Source organism: Oryx dammah, unplaced genomic scaffold (assembly GCF_014754425.2).
Source record: "Oryx dammah isolate SB20612 unplaced genomic scaffold, SCBI_Odam_1.1 HiC_scaffold_17, whole genome shotgun sequence".
Classification (NCBI taxonomy): domain Eukaryota; kingdom Metazoa; phylum Chordata; class Mammalia; order Artiodactyla; family Bovidae; genus Oryx; species Oryx dammah.
The window spans coordinates 49,489,194-49,509,868 of NW_024070201.1; the positions used below are offsets into that span (position 1 = coordinate 49,489,194).

At 44.5% G+C, this 20,675-nt stretch overlaps 2 protein-coding genes across 7 annotated transcripts in view; one reads left to right on the plus strand and one right to left on the minus strand.

Annotated features, from left to right (window-relative positions):
* Positions 1 to 7,747, minus strand: part of NUMA1 (nuclear mitotic apparatus protein 1) — a 69,479-nt gene extending 61,732 nt beyond the window's left edge. For 2 of the 3 annotated variants that reach the window (XM_040258717.1, XM_040258718.1), the window contains exon 1: positions 7,616 to 7,747. The gene's annotated coding sequence lies outside the window, so the exon portion shown is untranslated. Of the gene's footprint in view, positions 1 to 7,476 lie in introns of all 3 variants that reach the window. The other variant, XM_040258721.1, reaches the window with a different exon arrangement.
* A 111-nt stretch (positions 7,748 to 7,858) lies between these two features.
* LOC120876724 (leucine-rich repeat-containing protein 51) lies at positions 7,859 to 20,583 on the plus strand. Of its 4 annotated transcripts, XM_040258738.1 has the most exons (7): positions 7,880 to 8,059; positions 13,469 to 13,553; positions 14,149 to 14,286; positions 18,439 to 18,476; positions 18,576 to 18,644; positions 19,550 to 19,698; positions 19,982 to 20,583. In XM_040258738.1, the coding sequence occupies exons 3-7, from the start codon at positions 14,205 to 14,207 to the stop codon at positions 20,121 to 20,123; spliced, it is 480 nt and encodes a 159-aa protein (XP_040114672.1). In that variant the 5' UTR covers positions 7,880 to 8,059; positions 13,469 to 13,553; positions 14,149 to 14,204; the 3' UTR covers positions 20,124 to 20,583. The 4 variants fall into 4 exon arrangements, with proteins under 4 accessions (XP_040114673.1, XP_040114672.1, XP_040114671.1 ...); XM_040258739.1 differs by lacking the exon at positions 14,149 to 14,286 and having other exon boundaries at positions 7,859 to 8,059; positions 13,470 to 13,553; XM_040258736.1 differs by having other exon boundaries at positions 7,958 to 8,059; positions 18,439 to 18,644.
* Positions 20,584 to 20,675: the final 92 nt, after the last annotated feature.

Sequence of the window (20,675 nt, forward strand, 5' to 3'; positions counted from 1 at the left end):
TCAACAGTAAATGATATACCAGTCAGAATGACCATCATCAAAACATCTACAAATAATAAATGCTAGCGAGGGATGTGGAGAAAAGGGAACCCTCTTGCATAGTTGCTGAGAATGTGAATTGATACAGCCACCACAGAGAACAGTATGGAGATTTCTTTAAAAACTAGGAATCATACCACCATATGACACAGCAGGTGCACTACTGGGCCTTTACCCTGAGAAAACCACAATTCTAAAAGATACATGTGCCCCAGTGTTCACAGCAGTACTATTTACAAAGACCACTACTTACAAAGGACAAGGAAGCAACCTAAATGTCCATCAACAGATGAATAGATAAAGAAGGTGTGGTACATAATTACAATGAAATATTACTCAGCCATAAAAAGGAACAAATCTGAGTCACCTGTAGTGAGGCGGATGAACCCAGAGCCTGTTATACAGAGTGAAGTAAGTTAGAAAGAGGAAAACAAGTATATATTAACGCATATATATGGAATCTAGAAAAAGGGTACTGATGAACCAATTTGCAGGGCAGCAGCACAGACACAGACATAAGAGACTAGACTTGTGGGCACAGTGGGGGAAGAAGGTAGCACTGAAACATATACGTTACTATATATAAAACAGACAGCCAGTGGGGAAATGCTATATGATGCAGGGAGCTCAACCCAGTGCTCTACGACAACCTAGAGGGGTGGGATGGGGTGAGAGGTGGGAGGGAGGTTCAAGAGAGCAAGGACATATGTATACCCATGGCTGATTCATGTTGATGTATGGCAGAAACCAACACAATATTGTAAATATTACAATAAAAATAAATTTTAAAAAGTAAATGATAAACAAAACTGTATGATATAGTCATACAAAGGAAGACTACTTAGCAACAGTTCCAGTTCAGTCACTCAGTTGTGTCCGACTCTTTGCGACCCCATGAACTGCAGGACACCAGGCCTCCCTGTCCATCACCAACTCCTGGAGTCTGCCCAAACCCATGTCCATTGAGTCCACTGCCATCCAACCATCTCATCTTCCATCATCCCCTTCTCCTCCTGCCCTCAATCTTTCCCAGCATCAGGGTCTTTTCAAATGAGTCAGCTCTTCACATCAGGTGGCCAAAGTATTGGAGTTTCAGCTTCAACATCAGTCCTTCCAATGAATACCCAGGACTGATCTCCTTTAGGATGGACTGGTTGGATCTCCTTGCAGTCCAAGGGACTCTCAAGAGTCTTCTCCAACACCACAGTTCAAAAGCATCAATTCTTCGGCGCTCAGCTTTCTCTACAGTCCAACTCTCACATCCATACATGACTACTGGAAAAACCATAGCCTTGACTAGATGGACCTTTGTTGGCAAAGTAGTGTCTCTGCTTTTTAATATGCTGTCTAGGTTGGTCATAACTTTTCTTCCAAGGAGTAAGCGTCTTTCAATTTCATGGCTGCAATCACCATCTGCAGTGATTTTGGAGCCCCCCAAAATAAAGTCTGACACTGTTCCCACTGTTTCCCCATCTATTTCCCATGAAGTGATGGGACCAGATGCCATGATCTTCATTTTCTGAATGTTGAGCTTTAAGCCAACTTTTTCACTCTCCTCTTTCACCCTCATCAAGAGGCTTTTTAGTTCTTCTTCGCTTTCTGCCATAAGGGTGGTGTCATCTGCATATCTGAGGTTATTGATATTTCTCCCGGCAATCTTGATTCCAGCTTGTACTTCTTCCAGCCCAGTGTTTCTCATGATGTACTCTGCATATAAGTTAAATAAGCAGGGTGACAATATACAGCCTTGACGTACTCCTTTTCCTATTTGGAACCGGTCTGTTGTTCCATGTCCAGTTCTAACTGTTGCTTCCTGACCTGCATACAGATTTCTCAAGAGGCAGGTCAGGAAGTCTGGTATTCCCATCTCTTTCAGAATTTTCCACAGTTTATTGTGATCCACACAGTCAAAGGCTTTAGCATAGTCAATAAAACAGAAATAGATGTTTTTCTGGAACTCTCTTGCTTTTTCGATGATCCAACGGATGTTGGCAATTTGATCTCTGGTTCCTCTGCCTTTTCTAAAGCCAGCTTGAACATCTGGAAGTTCACGGTTCACGTATTGCTGAAGCCTGGCTTGGAGAACTTTGAGCATTACTTTACTAGCGTGTGAGATGAGTGCAAATGTGTGGTAGTTTGAGCATTCTTTGGCAACAGCAACAGAAAGTAACAAATTACTGATATATGCACTAAATACATAAATATCAAATGCATTACACTGCCTGAAAGAAAGCAGACACAAACATATACTCTGTATATATTTTCTAGATAAAATTCTAGAAAACACAAATTAACTTTCAGTAATTAGATTACTTGGTTCTTGGGGGCCAATGATGAACTGTAAAGAGGCATAAGGAAACTTTTGGGAGTTATGGGAATGCTCTGTATCATGACTGGGGCAGCTTTTTCTAAGTGTATAATTCTGCCAAAACTTTTTACTTTAAATAAATTTTATTGTACATAAATTATAATTAAGCAAAGTTTATTTTTAAAAAAAAAAGCTTTTCTTGAGAGAACTGACCTCAACTCAAGCTACACAAGACTACCATAGGACTTCCCTGGTGGTCTAGTGGTTAGAATCTGCCTGCCAACACAGAGGACATGGGTTCCAGCCCTGCTCCAGAAACATTCTACACGCTGCAGGCAACTAAGCCCGGGTGCTGCACCTACTGAAGCCCAAGCACCTAGAGCCCATGCTCCACAACAAGAGAAGCCAGCGCAGTGAGAAGCCTGCGCGCCGCAAAGAGGCGCCTGCTCGCCACAACTAGAGAAAGCCCGAGAGCAGCAACGAAGACCCAGTGCAGCCAAAAATAAACAAGTAGATAAATAAAAATGCTTCTTAAAAAGACCACCATAGATGATACTCCTTTGAATGAGCCCACAATCCAAAATTATAAAATACTTGAGGAAACAATCCATCATGACCAGAGTCATTAAAGCAAATGGCAGGATTATATCCCCAAAACTTCAGAAAACAGGACACATTAAATTTATTTGAAGTTATTATAGAAGAATTGAAAAAAAAAAAAGCAAGATACCAAGAAACAGACAGCCAGATTTGAAAATGAACCACAGTACTTGCAGAAACGAAAAACTTAGCGAATGAAAATTAGAATTCAAAAAATAAACTAATTCTAGCTTAAAGGAAATTATCCAGAGGTAACACAGAAAGATAGAGATGGAAATGATAAAGAATAGGAGATGCAGAGGACAGAATTAGAAGGCTCTGCTGCCGCCACCACTAAGTCACCTTAGTCATGTCTGACACTTCGCAACCCTATGGGCTGCCGCCCACCATACTCCTCTGTCTGTGGGATTCTCCAGGCAATACTGGAGTGGGCTGCCATACCCTCCCTTCAGGGGATCTTTCCAACCCAAGGATTGAATCCCAGTCTCCTGTGTCTCCTGCACTGCAGCCAGAATCTTTACCGCTGAGCCACCAGGGAAGCCACTAGAAGGCTCAAAATAAGTTAAATATGAGATCAGGGAAAGACACTATTTAAAAGAGGCATATGCCAAAAAATGGACAAACTGAGAGAAATGGACAAATTCCCAGAAATATACATCCTCCTAAGACTGAATCAGGAAGAAACAGAAAATATGAACAGACCAATTATCAGTAATAAAATCAAACTGGCAATTTTAAAAACTCCCAACAAACAAAAGTCCAGGACCAGACGACTTCATAGGTGAAATTCTACCAAATATTTAAAGAAGAGTTAACATGTATCCTTCTCAAACTATTCCAACAAATTACAGAAAGCAACACGTCCAAATTCACTTTCAAGGCCAGTGTCACCCAAACACCAAAATCAGACAAAGATATCACACACAAAAAAGAAAATTATAGGCCAGTATCACTTTATAGTTGTAAAAATTCTCAACAAAATATTTGCAAACCACATGCAACAACACATTAAAAAGATCATATACCATGATCACATGGGATTTATTCTAGGGATTCAAGGAGGGTTCAATATCCACAAATCAATTAATGTAAAACACAGTATTAACAAACTAAAGAATAAAAATCATCTAAATGAATGCAGAAACAAAGTTCAACATCTATATATGATTAAAAAAAAAAATACCATCAAAGTGAGTCCATAGAGAACATACATCAACAAAATAAAGACCAGATATGACAAGCCCACAGCTGACAGCATCTCACAGTAAAAAGCTGAAAGCATTTCCTCTAAGATCAAGAACAAGACAAGGATACCCACTGTCACCACTTTTACTCAACATACTCTTTGAAGTCCTAGCCATAGCAATCAGGCAAGAAAAAAAAAAGAAACCAAATTGGGAAGGAAGAAGTAAAACTGTCACTGTTTGCAGATGACATGGTATTACTGAAAATCCTAAAGGTGCCACCAAAAAACCATTAGAACCAATTAATAAATTCAGTAAAATTACAGAATGTAAAATTAATATACAGAAATCTATTATTTCTATACACTAACAAAGAACTATCCGAAAGAGAAATTAAGAAAACAATTTTATTTATGACTGCATCAAAAATAATAAAATACCTAGTAGTAAATCTAAGGAGGTAAAAAGTCTGTACTAAGAAAAGACAGAGGATGAGATGGTTAGATGGCATCACCAACTTGACAGACATGAGTTTGAGTAAGCTCCAGGAGTTGGCGATGGACAGGGAAGCCTGGCATGCTGCAGTCCGTGGGTTTGCAAAGAGTCGGATACAACTGAGCAACTGAACTTAAGACATTGGTGAAAGAAATTAAAGATGTCACTAACAAATGGGAAGATACACCATGCTAATGGTTTGGAAGAATGAATACTATTAAAATGAGCACACTAGCCTAAGGCATTCTACAAATTTGATGCAATCTCTATCAAAATACCAAGGTAATTTTTCATAGAACTAAGACAAATACTGTAATTCTAAAATTTGTATGGAAACACAAAAGACCTTGAATAGCCAAAACAATCCTGAAGAACAAAACTGTCCTCATGCACTGTGGAGGGGAATGTATATTGGTGCAGCCACTATGGAAGATAGTATGGAAGTTCTTCAAACAGTTAAAAATAGAACTATTATATGATTCAGCAATTCCACTCCTGGGTGTTTATCCAAAGAAAATGAAAACACTAATTGGAAAAGATATATATGAACATCCCTATGTTCATTGCAGCATTATTGACAAGAGCCAAGATACAGAAGCAACCTAAATGCACATGGGTAGATGAATGGATAAAGAAGGTGTGGCATATAATCTAATGGAATATTACTCTGCCACAAAACAGAATGAAACTTCGCCATTTGTGACAACATGGATGGTGAGTACATGTGATAACATGTACTAGGTGCGTGAAATAAGTTAGACATAGAGAGACAAATATTGTACAATTTCACTTACACGTGGAATCTAAAAATCAAATGAAAAAAACCTAACAAAACAGGAAGACTCACAGATACAGAGAACAAACAGGTGGCTGATGAGGGAGCAGGATGAGGGGATTAAAAAAATAGGTGAGGAAGACTGAGAGGTGCAAATTGCCAGTAACAAAATAAGTGAGTCACGGGTTATGAACTGTACACTGTGGGGAAAAGAGTCTATAATGTAGCATCTTTGTATGGTGACAGATGGAACAACATTTTTTTAAAATAAAGAGATAATGACTGGGAATCTTTAGAAAACTGAAAGGTATGAAACCTCAGATTGAGGCATCACTATAAGCCCAAATAGAATAAAATTAAATCCACACATGTAATGAAACCGCAAAACACAAATGACAAAAAAAGAGGATCTTACAAACAACCAGAGAAAAAGGCAGGTTACATACAACAAAATAATAGTTATATTGTGAACACAGTTCTCAAGAGTTAACAACAAAAAGCCATAATTTCAGTAAAATGATACTTTCAAAGTGCTGGGGGTAAAACAACTGGAAGCCTAGTATACCCAGCTAAACTATCAATCAAGATTGATAAGGAAGTAAAGATATTTTCCAACAGAGTATTTACCACTAACAGACTCTCACTAAGAAAACATCTGAAGGGGGAATTCTGTGGCAGTCCAGGATTGGGGCACCATACTTCCATTGCAGGGAGCATGGGTTTGATCCCTGGTGGGAGAACTAAGATCTGACATGCTGCATAATATGGTCCAAAAAAAAAAAATCATAAGTATGTATTCCTCTATTTGATGAAAAAGAAGGAATAAAATGCAAGAAAGAATGATTGAAAAAAACAGTAAACATATATGGGTAAAATGAAATAACCACTGAAAGCACAAAACTATGCTATTTATTAGAATTGTTCTAACATTTGGGGATGGTCTCATTCTTGGAAATGCTCATTTTGAGTCTGTTTAATGTACACTGTGCTGAAATAAATGGCCTCCAACATACCTACTGACCGTAGGGTTTTAGTCATTAGACAAAGCTGCCAAAACATTTCCTGATCAGCTCTGTTTAGCCATCTGTGGCAGGGCTTTCCCTCATCCTAACAGTTCTAGAACTCGAGTTTCAGTTCAAGGCATTCTTTCCACTTCCATATTCCACAAATTCAAAAAAAGAACATTCTAAATAGAAATGTCCCTTACATGAGCTTTTGGTTAAGATCTTCTAGTTTGGGGGAGTATAATTTTTGGCTATGGATTAGGATTCAGGCTTTATAATTAGTCATCATTTGCTCGAACTTGGGCCAAGAAGAGAGTACTTTGGCAGCTTTCACAAAGAAGTATGAGCTTCTTCCTCTGAAGAAGACAATACCACACAGGATCAGAAGGGAGGGAACACATTCAACCCTGCAGGCTGAAGGCTGCCTTACCTGATCTGAACATTCCCTCTAGCTTCCCATATATTCACAGCAGTCACATCACTTATACTCAAAAATGTGTACTCTCCAAGATGCTTGCAAGAAACAGCTCACCTGATTTGACCCTCATAACCCCAGGAAAGTAGATAAGGCAGGTAAATTCATTGTTTATATATGAAAAAAGTGAGACTCAAAAGAAACTGACTCGCCGAAGACGACCCGCACAGCCAACACAATCCCTCCCCTTCACTTAGACTCAACCCACAAAAAACCCCCGGTATAGCCAACCAAGCACGAGCTATGTAACCGGGGCCAAGCTGAACATAAACCTCAGGCGGCCCATCTGTAATAAACTATAATAAAGCTGTTAGGAATATTAAAAAGATGATCCGTATAAAGGGTGTGGCACGGTGTCTGAAACGTAGTTGGTCCTCAGAAAATGTTTATTATTACTACTACCACTAATGTTAGCAATAATAGGCGAAGACTTCTCACTACAGGAACCCTCGGCGACACTCCTTTCAGGAACCTGCGTTACCCACACCCGCGTCGCCCCCCGACACAATTCCACGGCCACGCCCCCAAACAGACCCTCCCCCTAAGCACGCCCTGCACCTCCCTCTCGGACAAGGCCCTTTCCTTACAAACCTTACCCTCGAAAGACTCTCCCCAGTCAGCCTCGCCTATGAAGGAGGCCTTCCGCCCGCACCCGCCTCTTCAGCACCTCTTTTAGACTCGGGCATCCCTGCAGGCGCCCCAGCCGCACGCTAGTAGCGGGCCCGCGCCGATTACCTGGCCGCGCGCTCCCGCTCCGACTCTCACTTCCCCAGGATCGCCTTCTTCTCGGGCCCGCGCCAGCGCTATGAGCGCACAATTAGTTTAAACTATGGCCCCGCCCCCTCGCGTCGCCCTGCGATTGGCCCCTGTCGGCTGGCGTCGCACGCACAAGCAGCCTGAAGGACCCGGGGAAAGGAAGTGTGAGGGCCACTAGAAAGGGGAAAAGGGTGCCACAACTTCCGGACCCTGGCCCGGCGGCTTGAGTGTAAAGACAACTACAAGTCCCAGCACCACCCGCGGCTTTGGAGCCCTTCCCTTGAGGAACTACAGTTCCCAGTAGGCATCGCGGCAGCGCCTACGCCTCTTAGAGGGGACGTGGTGACGTAAATAGTTACCATGGAGTTGCGCTGAGTAACCGTGAGGTAGTGGACTCGGAGGCTGGAGGGGAAGCAACCGCGGGTGAGTTGGGCGGGAAAACAGGAAGCCTGCTCTAGGGTAGAAGAACTCTATGGAGAGGGGAGGGGCACACTGAAAGACTTAAGAGCTTTCTTTCTTGGGAACCTGAGACCTCCCCACCCCCTTTGCCTCTCCTTTTCACAGTGAACAAGACACAAACCTTGTGGGATAGATGGGCGAGGGGAGGGAAGGGAATTCTGAGAAATATACCCAGACAGATATGGGGGCCTGAACCTCCCCCGTCACAAAGATGGGATCCCTCCCCTAGTACTACTGTCTCAACTCCCTGACATATCCTGGGAGATCTGAAACGCCGTCAAACGTGGGGTTGGTTTTCCTCTGGTCGACTAACTCTTCAAAGCCTGGGGGTAGGATTAGAGTAAATCACAGTCCCTAATTCTGGAGATGGTAGGAAACTTTCTGGGGCTTGAACTGCCCCTTTCCTTCCAAGCAGGAAGACCCCAGGGTAGAGCCTCCTTTTCAGAGAGTCAGCAGGATCTTCCCTCACATATTTATTAGGGGTTCTATCCTTAAATTATATTTTATCCCTACACTACTCTGTGGTCTGCTTCTCCAAGTTCTGCAGTTAAAGCTTCATCCCTTTTAACAGTATTCGTGACAGGTTTCTTAAATTTAGCGACTTACCTAGTGTTTTCACATCCAGTCTTCTTTTGAGCTTAGTGAGTCCAAGGATATTTATTCCCATATCACAGATTGGAAAACTGAAACCTATAGAGGAGTAGTGACTTGCCGGAGGCCACACACCAAGTCAGTGACAACTAGGACTAGACCCCAGTTTGCCGTCTTCCAGCCAAGTCTCTACCTTGAGCCTACAGCCTCTTTAGCTTAAGGACTTATTCAAAGTAGTTTAACTGCCCTGGGGCAAAAGACCCTTTTATAGCCTACATTGGGATATTGACATTTCACCCTGAATGAGTTTCAGATCTTTCCTTGAAAGTTTAAATGGAGAAAGGGAACTAGAGAGACTGAAGGCAATGGAAATTAAACAGATTTAACTAAACAAGAAGTAAACAATCTTAACACGGCACCCATGTCTGGTCCTGCCATGATTATTAGCTAGCTTCTGGTTGACTCCTAACTGACCGTAATTGATTCACTTACTATCTTAAAGCTCCCTCATGCTTTGTCCTAGGCTAACTTCCCACCTCACTCTAGATTCTCCTCTTGAATTGTCTTATCCACATCTTTGTTTACTGCCTATATGCATCAGTACACAAGTATGTATCTCCAACCCTGCTCAACCTCCTCCCCAAGCTCCAGATCTATAGAACCAATTGCATCCTTAACAGCTCCTTCAGATATTTCAAAGACATCCAAACATGTCTTCAGCTGAACTCATAATCTCTATGTACTCCAAGCCAGGATCTCTTCCAATGTCTCACCTGTATCCACCATTACAGAGGTCAAAAAAACAAGAGTTATCTTTAATACCTCTTCCATTCCCATCCATTATAAAATCTTGTCAACTTTACTTCTAAATATCTTTTTTTCTAGTCCTAGCTCCCATCACATCCTTCCTGCCTTCCCTACCAGCCATTTTGCATGCTGCAACCAGACTAATCCTTCAAAATGCAAATCTGATATTGTTCACTTCCCCCACAACATTCCCAATTAAAAATATACCTTGGGCTTCCTACTGCTCTTAGCATTAGGCAACATCTCAACTTGGCTCCCAGGGAAGGAAATGGCAACCCACTCCAGTAGTCTTGCCTAGAGAATTCCATGGACAGAGGAGCCTGGTGAGCTGCTATCCATGAGGTCACACAGAGTCGGACACGACTGAAGCGACTTAGCAGCCGCAGCAGCAACTTGGCTCCTGCCCATCTCTCCAACCTCCAGTCTAACCATATATTTCCTTCCCGTTCTCCCTCGTTATATGGCCTTCTTTAAGGTCTTCAAAATTTCCAAGAAACCACTCACCACAGAGCCTTTGCACATGCTATTATCTCTTCCTGAAATGTTCATCTTTTCCCTATGCCATAGTTATTTGCATTTATCTTTCAGATTTCTTGCAATCACTTCTTCAGGAATAGCTCCCCTGACTGAGCCCAGACCAGCTCAGAGCCCTCAATTATAGCACCTTTGTGTCCCTCTCCTTTATAGTATTATTCACTGATACAGTGTTTAACATATTGTTAAGTACTTACTACTTGCCACCACTGGCTTCCCTGGTGGCTCAGTAGTCAAAGAATCTGCCTGCAATGCAGGAGATGCAGGTTTGATCCTTGGGTCAGGAAGATCCCCTGGAGAAGGAAATGGCAACCCACTCCAGTATTCTTGCCTGGAGAATCCCATGGACGGAGGAGCCTGGTGGGCTACAGTCCACAGGGTCGCAAAGAGTCGGACTTCACTTCAGGCTCAGTGCAGGGTAGGTGGGAAGATGGGAAAAGAGAAAGAAATCTTTCTGTCCCTGTCCTCAAGCTTACAAGTACAGAGAGAACAACCGGTTTTATTTATTGAACATCTGTTACAGGACATACAGCAGCTTTCAAGACAGGGTTTTTCTCCATTTTACAGATGAGGAAACAGGCTGTGATGAAATTTTTTTCAAAGTACAGTGGGAGCATGTATCTGGTAGCTATTGCTACATAACAAACCATCCAAAAACATGGTGGCTCAAAACAATAAACATTTATTATTGCTCGCAGGTCTCTGAGTCAGCCATGTGTTTCATATGGTCTTGGCTGGACTCATTCATGTGTTTGCAGTCACATGTGGGTTGGGTAATTTCCCTGGTGGCTCAGACGGTAAAGCATCTGCCTACAATGTGGGAGACCCGGGTTCAGTCCCTGGGTTGGGAAGATCTCCTGGAGAAGGAAATGGCAACCCACTGCGGTATTCTGGCCTGGAAAATCCCATAGATGGAGGAGCCTGGTAGGCTACAGTCCTTGGGTTGGGTGGGTTGGGTGACTCTCCTGATCTTGACTTGGGGTAGGCTGGCTATAGGCTAGTCTAGGATGGCCTCACCTGGGATCGCTGGCTCTTTTTATCATGTATCTCACCTACATGTGTTTCTCGTATCCCTCCAGCAGGCTAGCAGTGTTCTCTTGGCACTGACAAAAGAGCATGAGGGCAAGTCCTCTCTTTAAGCTTCTGTTTGCTTCATGTTTACCAGCATCCTTTTGGCTAAAGCAAGTCACATGGCTGAACCAAGCATCAGAGTGGATGGAACTATTAAAAGTCAGAGGGCAAAAGACAGGGGAGACCATGATAGGGTTCACCCAGGGAATTAATACAGGACACAATGATCAATTTTATTTGGAAAGAAAGTCTTCAAAGAGGGTACACTAGAGCTGAGTATTGAAATACAACAGTATTCACTAAGTATGCAGCTGTTTCTTAGAACTGGATGCAGGCTGATTTTCTACAACCAATAGCCACCCAGCAGGCCTTCTTGTACTCATGACAGACAGGGTTCTATTATTTGTATCTTGGCTTCATTCCTTCTGGTCAGGCATAGAACAGCAGGCACTCAACAAATGTTTGAAGAATTGAATTAAATATCTTACTGTGAATGAGGTGTGGACTCAAACAGCTGAATCTTGAAGCCAATTGTTAGAAAGAGCAGTTTAGCATCAACACTCCCAAAACAGAAATCCTTGTGTTTGGCAGTGTCTCAATTTATCCCTCCCACAAACATTTCCGTAAGCCAGGTCCTGTATTAGATGATGAAGTAGACACAACACTAGTTCACAGCCTGAGCTGTTGTTTAAATGGAGAAGACTAATAACCCTTTCCAATGGGCTGATTTATCCAACTATTGGGGCTCCATTTTTTAATACTAACTCTTCCAGAAAAATGCACCAGGAGCTGGTGCTACACAAATTCAGAAGCCCTTTGGAATGCCACTGAGGTTCTCTGATGGTCAAGGAGACTAATGATAAAAAAAAAATCTGCCCTTAAATACTGTAAGCTAAAATCCATGTCCTGTAGGGCTGAACTCTGGGGTCCTAACACAGGACTCACTTTGAGAAAATATCCAGTCTTAGAGGCATCAAACTCGTGGTGGGTCCTCAAGTCTAGGTGAGAACACAAGCCACCTTCTGCTATTTCTACAAAATAATAAAGTGTTTTTTTGTCATTTCTGTAGATTTGATATCCAAAGATGCAGAACTCCCGACAACCCATGCCCACCAGGTCCATCCCACACTTGACAATTCAGCTGTCAAGTGACTCAAGCCAGCACTTTCCCAAAACTCAGTTGAGAATGCTTTTTTTCCTAACCTGTGTGCTCACAGATCTCTCTTTTTTATATATATTTTATTTTTTGACTGCACTGCACGGCTTGTGGGATCTTAGTTCCCCAACCAGAGATCAAACCTGCACCTTCAGCAGTGAAACCACTGGACCACCAGGGAATTCCTGAGGCTGCTGCTTTTTGAGAGGAAGAAATTCACTTTCCATTCCTCTAAACCTGTTCACCTCTATCCTTGCATATGTTAAGTCACCAAAAAACAAATTTACCTGGACTGTATTAAGCTTAAGCTTAATTACAAGCTACCAGGTCTGTGGTTTTTAAGAGAAATTCCATTTTAATAACATTTGAGAATTTCATTGTCTCTCCATACAAATGATTTGTTTCTTTGAATCAAATGATGTGAACCACATATGCTAAGCTTTCCCCTTTTGCTTCAGCTTCCAGGAATTTCGGGGATAAGCAGAGTTTTCTAATTCCCTGGTACATCTCTCTCACTTCCTTTATTCTGGCTTCTCATCTTTCTCTTCCATGTTTTCATTTTCTGCATCCATACTGTCCAGGATGGTAGCCTGTATTCACACGCGGCTGCTGAGCACTTGACAGGCAGCTTGTTCCAGCTGGGACGTGCTGTAAGTGTAAAGTATCTCAATTTCTAATATTGATTATATGTTAAATGACATTTTGGACACAGTGGGTTAAATAAATTACTAAACCTAATTTCACCTGTTTCTTTTGACTTTTCTTTATACAGCTACTAGTAAAATTCAAATTATGTATGTGGGAAAAAAACTACACACATGGCCAGCATTTGTGATGTTCATTATATTTCTGTCAGGACAGCTCTTTTCTACAAATCATCCTTTTCCATGAGCGTGTTATTACCATAAAATACCTCAAGTCCTTTGGGAAAACAAGTGAGGGAGTAACTGCCATGGTGACAGCAGTGGACGGCGTGAGAAGGGGAGGCTGATTGGGACACATGCTTGTCAGTCTATTTACCTTGTGTTTGTGCCACATACAAACCCCCTCTGGCAAAGTGTGCCAGCTCTCCCACCCCAGGCGAGTGGTGGTCTCATAGCTCTGCCCAGTCTGGGAAAATTCTCAGCTTTATTTGAGCCAACAAATTGGAAAGGATCTGATAAGACAATTCACACCACATTGTAAATGACGGTAATACTGTTCACCCCTCTCAGGGGGGTATTTCCATTTTAACAGGGGACAATCCCTGAACCCAAAGGAGTGAATCCCTAATGGTGGAGTTTCACGCATCAGTGACAGGTGAGTGAGAGTGAGGCAGACTCTGGTTTTATGTGTACGTGTGTTTATATATGTACAACTACATTCAGGATGTAGCTGAAAGTAAGGTCTTTTGATCGAAAGATGACGGGGGTGGGGGGGCGACAGACAAGTAGAGAAGGTAGCAAATTCCCATCTGTGTCAGGCTGTAAAGGGCTGGCAGACACCAAATCCACTACAGGCCCTCAGGGGTTTGTTAAGCAACAGAATAGCCCAGTTGATGTCACCAGAGGATAGGTATCAAGACAGCCTCTGTGGTAACTACCGTGGAGCAGCAGGAAGGGTCTCAGAGTAGGATTCAGGAGACTATGATGGCAGTCCTCAGCTGACTCACTGGCTTAACTTTGGGCAAGTGCTTCCACCCTGGGGTCTGTTTCTTCGTCTGGAAAGTAGAAGGTGTTTTAACTGTCAGTGAACTCTCAGGGATATGAAGGTGCTCGGAGAAGTAGGAAGTGCCCTACGAATGCGAGGAATCATGATTGGGATCTTCAAGTAGAAATGCAGCCACACAAGCCTGGGGTGGAGGGCTCTGGGGAAAACCCGAGGGCCGAACACCAGTCCTTCTCTGTCCTCCCAGGCTGAACCCGGATTCCCAGGGCCCATGCTCACACCTGACAAACGATGGCCTGAGCTATGAACGAACGGAACTATATGAACACTGCGGTGCAAGAGCCCCCTCTTGACTACTCCTTCCGAAGCATCCACGTGACCCAAGGTCAGCCCCCAGAGCACAGCACTCCACTCACCATGGCAGCAGGCTGGGTGTGGTCCCTAGGGAGAAACCAGCCTTTTATTTAAAAGCCTGAAGAGATTCTTCCCATAAGCCTATGGGATTTCTGTCATCATTTTGGGGAGAAGTAGTGGGTAGGGAGGTGGGAGTAGAAGAACCTGGCATTTTAAAAAATAAGCACATCTGAAAGGAACCAAGGGGGCTTTTAGGGTAACTGATGCTCTTCAAAAGAATCCAGGCTACAGCAGGAAAGTCAAGTGGAAGAAAACTGGGGAGCTAGTCTATCAGCTGATAGTCTTATTCTCCATTTCTTACTTGGAGAGAAGAGACTAATGAAAGAAAAATACAGGCTGCTTCAGCATCCCAGTCAACAGGCAGAACCTACTCTCCTGTCTCAGGACACAAGCCTGTCCTGATCACCGGTAGAAACATGCACGGTCTTGTTACTAACAAACTGACATGTTTCCAGTCAAAATAGTTATTGACAAATTTTATATTCATTCCAGTCATATCCAAGTTTATTCCATTATCACCCATATTTATTGCATGTTCCAGCACTGCCCACACTCATTTTATCTTTGTGTGTTTGTAAGGGGGTAGTTAGTACTTCTCAGGAGGGGACAGAGGAAGGCTTCAGCAAGATCATATTCTCAAGGTAATATGCTTCTTCCCAGGGAAGTTCTGTCTTTGTTATCTGCTCTCATAAACACATCAGTATGTCTGCCCTCACAGAACACAGGCTGGCCTATCCTAGACGCATTACCTGGCTTTGGTTGTCTCTCTTAGGTAATCAGAGAAAGTTCAAGAAGCAGATGAATAGTTATCAAGGATACTGGATACTACTGGGGTTTGGGTTGAGGGTACTTACAGCTTGCGTTGACATCAGTCACAACAGTAACTCCTGCTGTTCTCTCACACACCCACTGGCTGTGATCTTCCTTTCTTATGCACACCACCAGTTCTGACTGATGGGAGTCCATGTTCCACAGGGTTCTAGCTGAAATAATGGCTGTGCACAAGATAGCTGAGGTGACAGAGGAAGAAGGAAGCATGACTCCTACCACCCTAGGGATTCCCAGCTCTGAGTGGGGAGATGTAGTTCCGCCCTCCATTGTGTCCTCAGAATGAGGAGAGAGAGGTTACTATGACCTAGGATAACTCCACAGCACCAAACATAATCTGTCCAGATGCCCTGTCTTTCATTCAGTACTTAAATATTGAGGACCTAACTATGATTAAGCACTTCTACGGATCTGTGTGCAGGTCTGTACACATATGCCAGGCATGGTGCTTCTTGCTAAGTGAGGAAGGGAGAAGCAGAGAGGTCCATCTCGCCTCAGGTTCTCCAGAGCACTTGGTGTATTTACTTAGAATTGGGGTTAGAGGACAGGGTGGTCTGGGGGAACTTGGCACACAATTTCCTGTATTAATATATGGAGCACAGAATCCGAAATGACAGTGACTTTAGAAGGCAAACAGCCTACCACCTCCAACGCACAGTCCTCTAACTACTCCCACAGTTTCGGGAGTCCCACACCACACACCTCCCAACCCTTCCATTCCAGGGTGAGCAATGACATACAGAAGTTCTTCACATCAGACTAACTCCTGCCCTCTGGGGACACATGGGGAAAGTTGCACAGCCCTTCAGGAGATATGAAGACAGATTATGTTTTCCTCAGATCATCCTGGAGCTAGACAATCCTCAGTTCTTTGAATGTTGGCATTTTGGTCCACTTTCCAGCCCTGTCTTGGCCTACTCTGAACAGGGCAGCTTTGACTGATCCTTGGGCAATGCAGTGCTGTGATGAAGTCTGAGTCTCAGTAACCATAGCAACCTGGACTCCCTCCTCCACCTGTGATAACAGCAACCCCAGGCAGCCTCAAGTTTTAGGAAATGCCATCCCCAGGGGCTCCCCCTGAGCTAGGGATCGCCCCATGCTTGGTGGTATTCCCAAGCCACTGCCTCATCAGACTGAAGACTAGTCCATATGCAGGTTTATTTTGATCTTAACTTTTACTCCTCTTTCATCTCAGGGTTCGAAGTCAGGAGATGTGAGGCAGGGGGTCAGGATTAGTTTATTCATGAGCTAGGGTACTCTCCTCCAGGACAGGACCCTCCTGCCACCTCCCCCGACCCTCAGGCCCCACCTGTGGGTTGTGCTCATTCCAGGACTAAGACAGAGAGCCATCTGGTGGATGCTGCCTGACCTGCAGCTGAGTTCAAGTTGTGTAGGGGTGGAAGAGAAGTGTGTCCAGTCAGAGCTGAGGGGAGGTTGAAGACAAGCTGACAAGTTCAGAAAATACTAAATATTTCCTTTCTGGGAGGCAGCTTTAGACAAGTAACCAAAGGCATAATAGGAAAAACAGGGAACCTCTAATCCCCTCAGCTGCACTGATGAGGGGTTCTGGCTCTGCCACTGACAAGTCTGTGAGCTTGGGCAGAGCCTATTCTCTCCCTAGACCTTATTTGTTGAAAAAAAAAAAAGAAGGGAAAGGGTCCATACAGATGGGTTCTAAGATCGCTCTTAAAAAAAAAGATTGCCCTATTTCCAACTCTCCTCAGCCAAACTTTCTGAGGTGTTTATACCACCTGTTTATAATTCCTTACCTTTCATTTTCTCCTGAACTCACTCCAGTCTAGCTTGCCGCCAGGTCCTTGTCATTTCATTGAGACAACCCTCAACAATTTTGAGTTGCCAAAATTACTTTTCAGTTTATTTCCCTGAAACTCCTACAGACTATGCATTCCCTGAGCATCTTTAAAACTATCCTGTCCTGGTTCTCCCTACCCTGCCCTGGTGACTCACTGACTTCTTTAAATGGAACCTCCCCCCGCTCTTCCTCTCTCCTTCCCCCTCTCCCCTCACTCTGCTTGAACAATCTCATCTATTTTACTAACCTGTATACAGTCTATGCTAATGATTCTCAAGTCTGTGTCTCCTGAGCTTTAGACTTTTGTATCCAACTGCTTACTTGGCTGCTCCTCTTTCCTGTACTAGAGGAACCTCAGACATGCCAAAGCCAAGCCCGAACTCCCATCTTCCCAACCATGCTTCTCCTTTTCCTCCCACATTGGCCCATAGGACTGACATTTCCCCAAATACCAAGAAACTGAATGACACCCTTGAATATTATTCTACCCTTACATCTAGTCAACTGTCAAGTCATGCTGTGTGTCCCCTCATCCTGGAAGCTTCAGAACGATCTCTCATTTCTGAAAGCTGTGAATCATGTCCTTTGCTTTCAACCCCCCAGTGGCTTCCCACCTCCTACAGGATAAAGTCTAAGACACTCAACCTGGTCTTCAAGGCTCCTTGCCTCCTCTCCCCTCCTTGCCCCCTTGCACAGCACATATGTGTGTGCCCATGCCATCCTATACCTCTGTGCCTTTGCTAGTGCTCTTCTCACCTTTTCCACTCTTCTTTGACTGATTAATGTCTCCTAACCCACTGAGATATCCAGCTCAGTCTCGGCCTTCCCTGGGAAACTTCCCTGAGCTCTCAGACTGGGTTAGGAGCCCCTCTCCTGTGCTTCCACAATTTAAAGAGCATTTATCATATTATATTGACTGTTTTGCTTTCATTCTGCCCACATGACCACCTCCAAGACACAAACACCTGCTTTACCCCTGCTCTATTACCGTACAGAGCCTCTCACTCATTTTGTTCACCATTGTATGTCCAGTATGACGCACATAGTTACTATTAACAGAAGGGGAGGACATCCAGAGTGTGTTAACACTGAAGTGAAACTCTATAGGGTCTGCTGGTGGCTAACTCTGGATTTTGTGCTTTAGCATCTTGGCTCAGGTCCAACATCTCCTGTTCTTGGTTTCCTCATCTATAAAATGTGCCTCCCTCCAATTCCCACACAGGAGTGGTATACAGAGAACCTAATGACAGTCGACATGGGCATGTGACCCAAACCAAGAGCCTGGGATGGGAAGTCTTTGGCTCTTAATCTAAGCTCCCTCTAACTGCCTGTGGGACAGTGCATGCAACTGCACAAGACACAAGCATGGGGTTATGGCCTTGCCAGCTCCTCTAGCTACAAATCCTCCCAGCTCTGTCCCTTCCCACCCCCAGAGCCAGAAAAGCAAAGATAACATACCCAAAGTTCACTCTGTGCCCACAGATCTGCTAAGCGAGGAACCCCGGACAGGGCTACGACCAGTAAGGCATGCGAAGTCGGGGAAGTCAATGACCCAGTCCCTGTGGCTAAACAACAATGTCCTCACTGACTTGAGAGACTTCAGCCATGCGGTTTCACAGCTCCTGGAGCATCCAGAGAACCTGGCCTGGATCGACCTGTCCTTCAATGACCTGACTTCCATTGATCCTGTGAGTCCAGTCAGGGCAGGCCTGAAGCCACCTTGTCCAGCCCCCAGTCTCCCCACCTCCCACGTTGTCAAGGAGGTAGTGACGCTGCATGGTCCTATGCAAAGCATACGGCTGTGGGCTCACACAGTTATAGGTTCAACTCTTAGATTTGCCTCTTACTGACTTTATGACCTTGGGTAAGCTCCTAACCTTTGAAAACCTCAACCTTCCTATCTGAAAAATGGGGATAAATAGGCCAGCACTATAAACATTTGTGAGGATTAAACGAAAACATATGAAAAGCAACCAGCATACAGCAAGCCTTCGCACAGGAGACTAAAGTAAAACTGTAGCTTACTAGGCACCCACTGTGTTTTGTGCCAAGTTCTTCAATAGAGGTAGTCACTAAAAGAACAGCAGTTACTTTCCATGAACTCAGGCTAAATACTAAGGAACAAACAAAACTGGCCCCTTTTCATCCAAGTTCTGTTAGGAAAGACAGGAGCTATCGTAGGATTTGGAAACTTCCCTAGGTGCAGGGATCTCAATTTAACTGTTCTTTTAGAAGCTCTGATGTACCTAGCAAGGTGCTGTCCCCTGTTGTGACAGAATCTTAGAACACTAAAGCTGGAATGGTCTTCAGTGAAGGGACAGCTAAGGCTCCAGGAAAGCACACAGGCGCCTGGCAAGTCAGTGGCAGTGGTGGGACCCAGGGCCATACTTCCTGCCCCTTGGATCACAGTGCTGTCAGTGTAGTGCCCCTGAACCCCTTCAAAGGTAAATGAAATGCTAAAGTCAATCTCAATCCAGCATGGCTGTGAGGGTGACAAGTTTTTCCCCAAACTCTTCCTTTTTGGCCACCCGTCAGTCCTGAGCACAGATACAGGGCTTTCTCCAGTCTAGCTTCCAGTCTCCTTTCCCAACAGGTCCTGACAACTTTCTTCAACCTGAGTGTCCTCTATCTCCATGGCAACAGCATCCAGCGCCTTGGAGAAGTGAACAAGCTGGCTGCCCTCCCTCGGCTCCGGAGCCTGACCCTGCATGGAAACCCCATTGAAGAGGAGAAGGGGTATAGGTGAGTCCCTCACCCTGGATGTGGGCTCTGGCTGGGCCCCCGTAAGGGAAACAAGGAGAGCAGGGGTTAGAAACCCAACACCATCCTTCTGCTCTGCTTGGACCGGGGAAGGGAGTAGAAGGCTTTAGGCATTTCTTGCTTGCCAATCAGGATAAATCCAGTGTCCTCCAAACTCTACTCAAGGCCCTCCATTCCTTGCAGTCAGGGGAGACAGGAGTGACTGGTGGAGGGGGAAAGGGGTCCTACAAGGGGGGCTGGCCCCCAGCCTGAGTCTTCCCCACAGGCAATATGTGCTGTGTACCCTGCCCCATATCACCACATTCGACTTCAGTGGGGTCACCAAAGCAGACCGCACAACGGCTGAAGTGTGGAAACGCATGAACATCAAACCGAAGAAGGTCCGGATCAAGCACAGTGCTCCCTGAGGTTCCCAGGACCCCAGCAGTCCTAAAGGCCTGAGGGTGGTCTGTTTGGTTTGACAATAAATGATTTGAACTGTTCAGCAGATCACCTTGTCCCATGCAAAGACGCCCCCCAAATCAGGTAACCAGCATCATGTTCTGGTCTTACGTCACTGAAACAAGGAGGAAATGGAAAGAAAGGCCCGCTGGCCTCAGCTGATGGCGTAGCCCTGGGAAATGTATCTAAGCTGTCTGGGACCTTTGGCGCTCTTTAGTTCAGATATCCTGAGGTTACAGTTGCTTCGCAGAGCACCAAGGTTCTGTGGAGACGCCCCAGAGGCCTCCGTGACAGGAAGCCAGGAAGATGGGCTGTGACCTCTGGACGCCCCACTTCAATCAGATCAGAGTAGCTCCTCGCTCGTGTTTTGCGTGTTATGATTCTGCTTAAGATTTCACTTGATTAAAAACAATCTTCTGCTTGAAACTGTGTGTCTGCTGACTCCGTATCAGGTGCTCTTGGTCTGTGTGCAGACCTCCACCCCCTCACTGAGCTTCCTGGGAATTCCACTGAGCCTG

What these genes read in the sequence shown, in the direction of transcription:
- LOC120876724 (XM_040258736.1), top strand. Translation starts at nt 14,205, where the DNA reads ATGAACGAACGGAACTATATGAACACTGCGGTGCAAGAGCCCCCTCTT. An exon ending in AAGCATCCACGTGACCCAAG is followed by an intron (nt 14,287 to 18,438) that starts GTCAGCCCCCAG and finishes CTGTGCCCACAG; the next exon opens with ATCTGCTAAGCGAGGAACCC. An exon ending in GAAGAGGAGAAGGGGTATAG is followed by an intron (nt 19,699 to 19,981) that starts GTGAGTCCCTCA and finishes TCTTCCCCACAG; the next exon opens with GCAATATGTGCTGTGTACCC.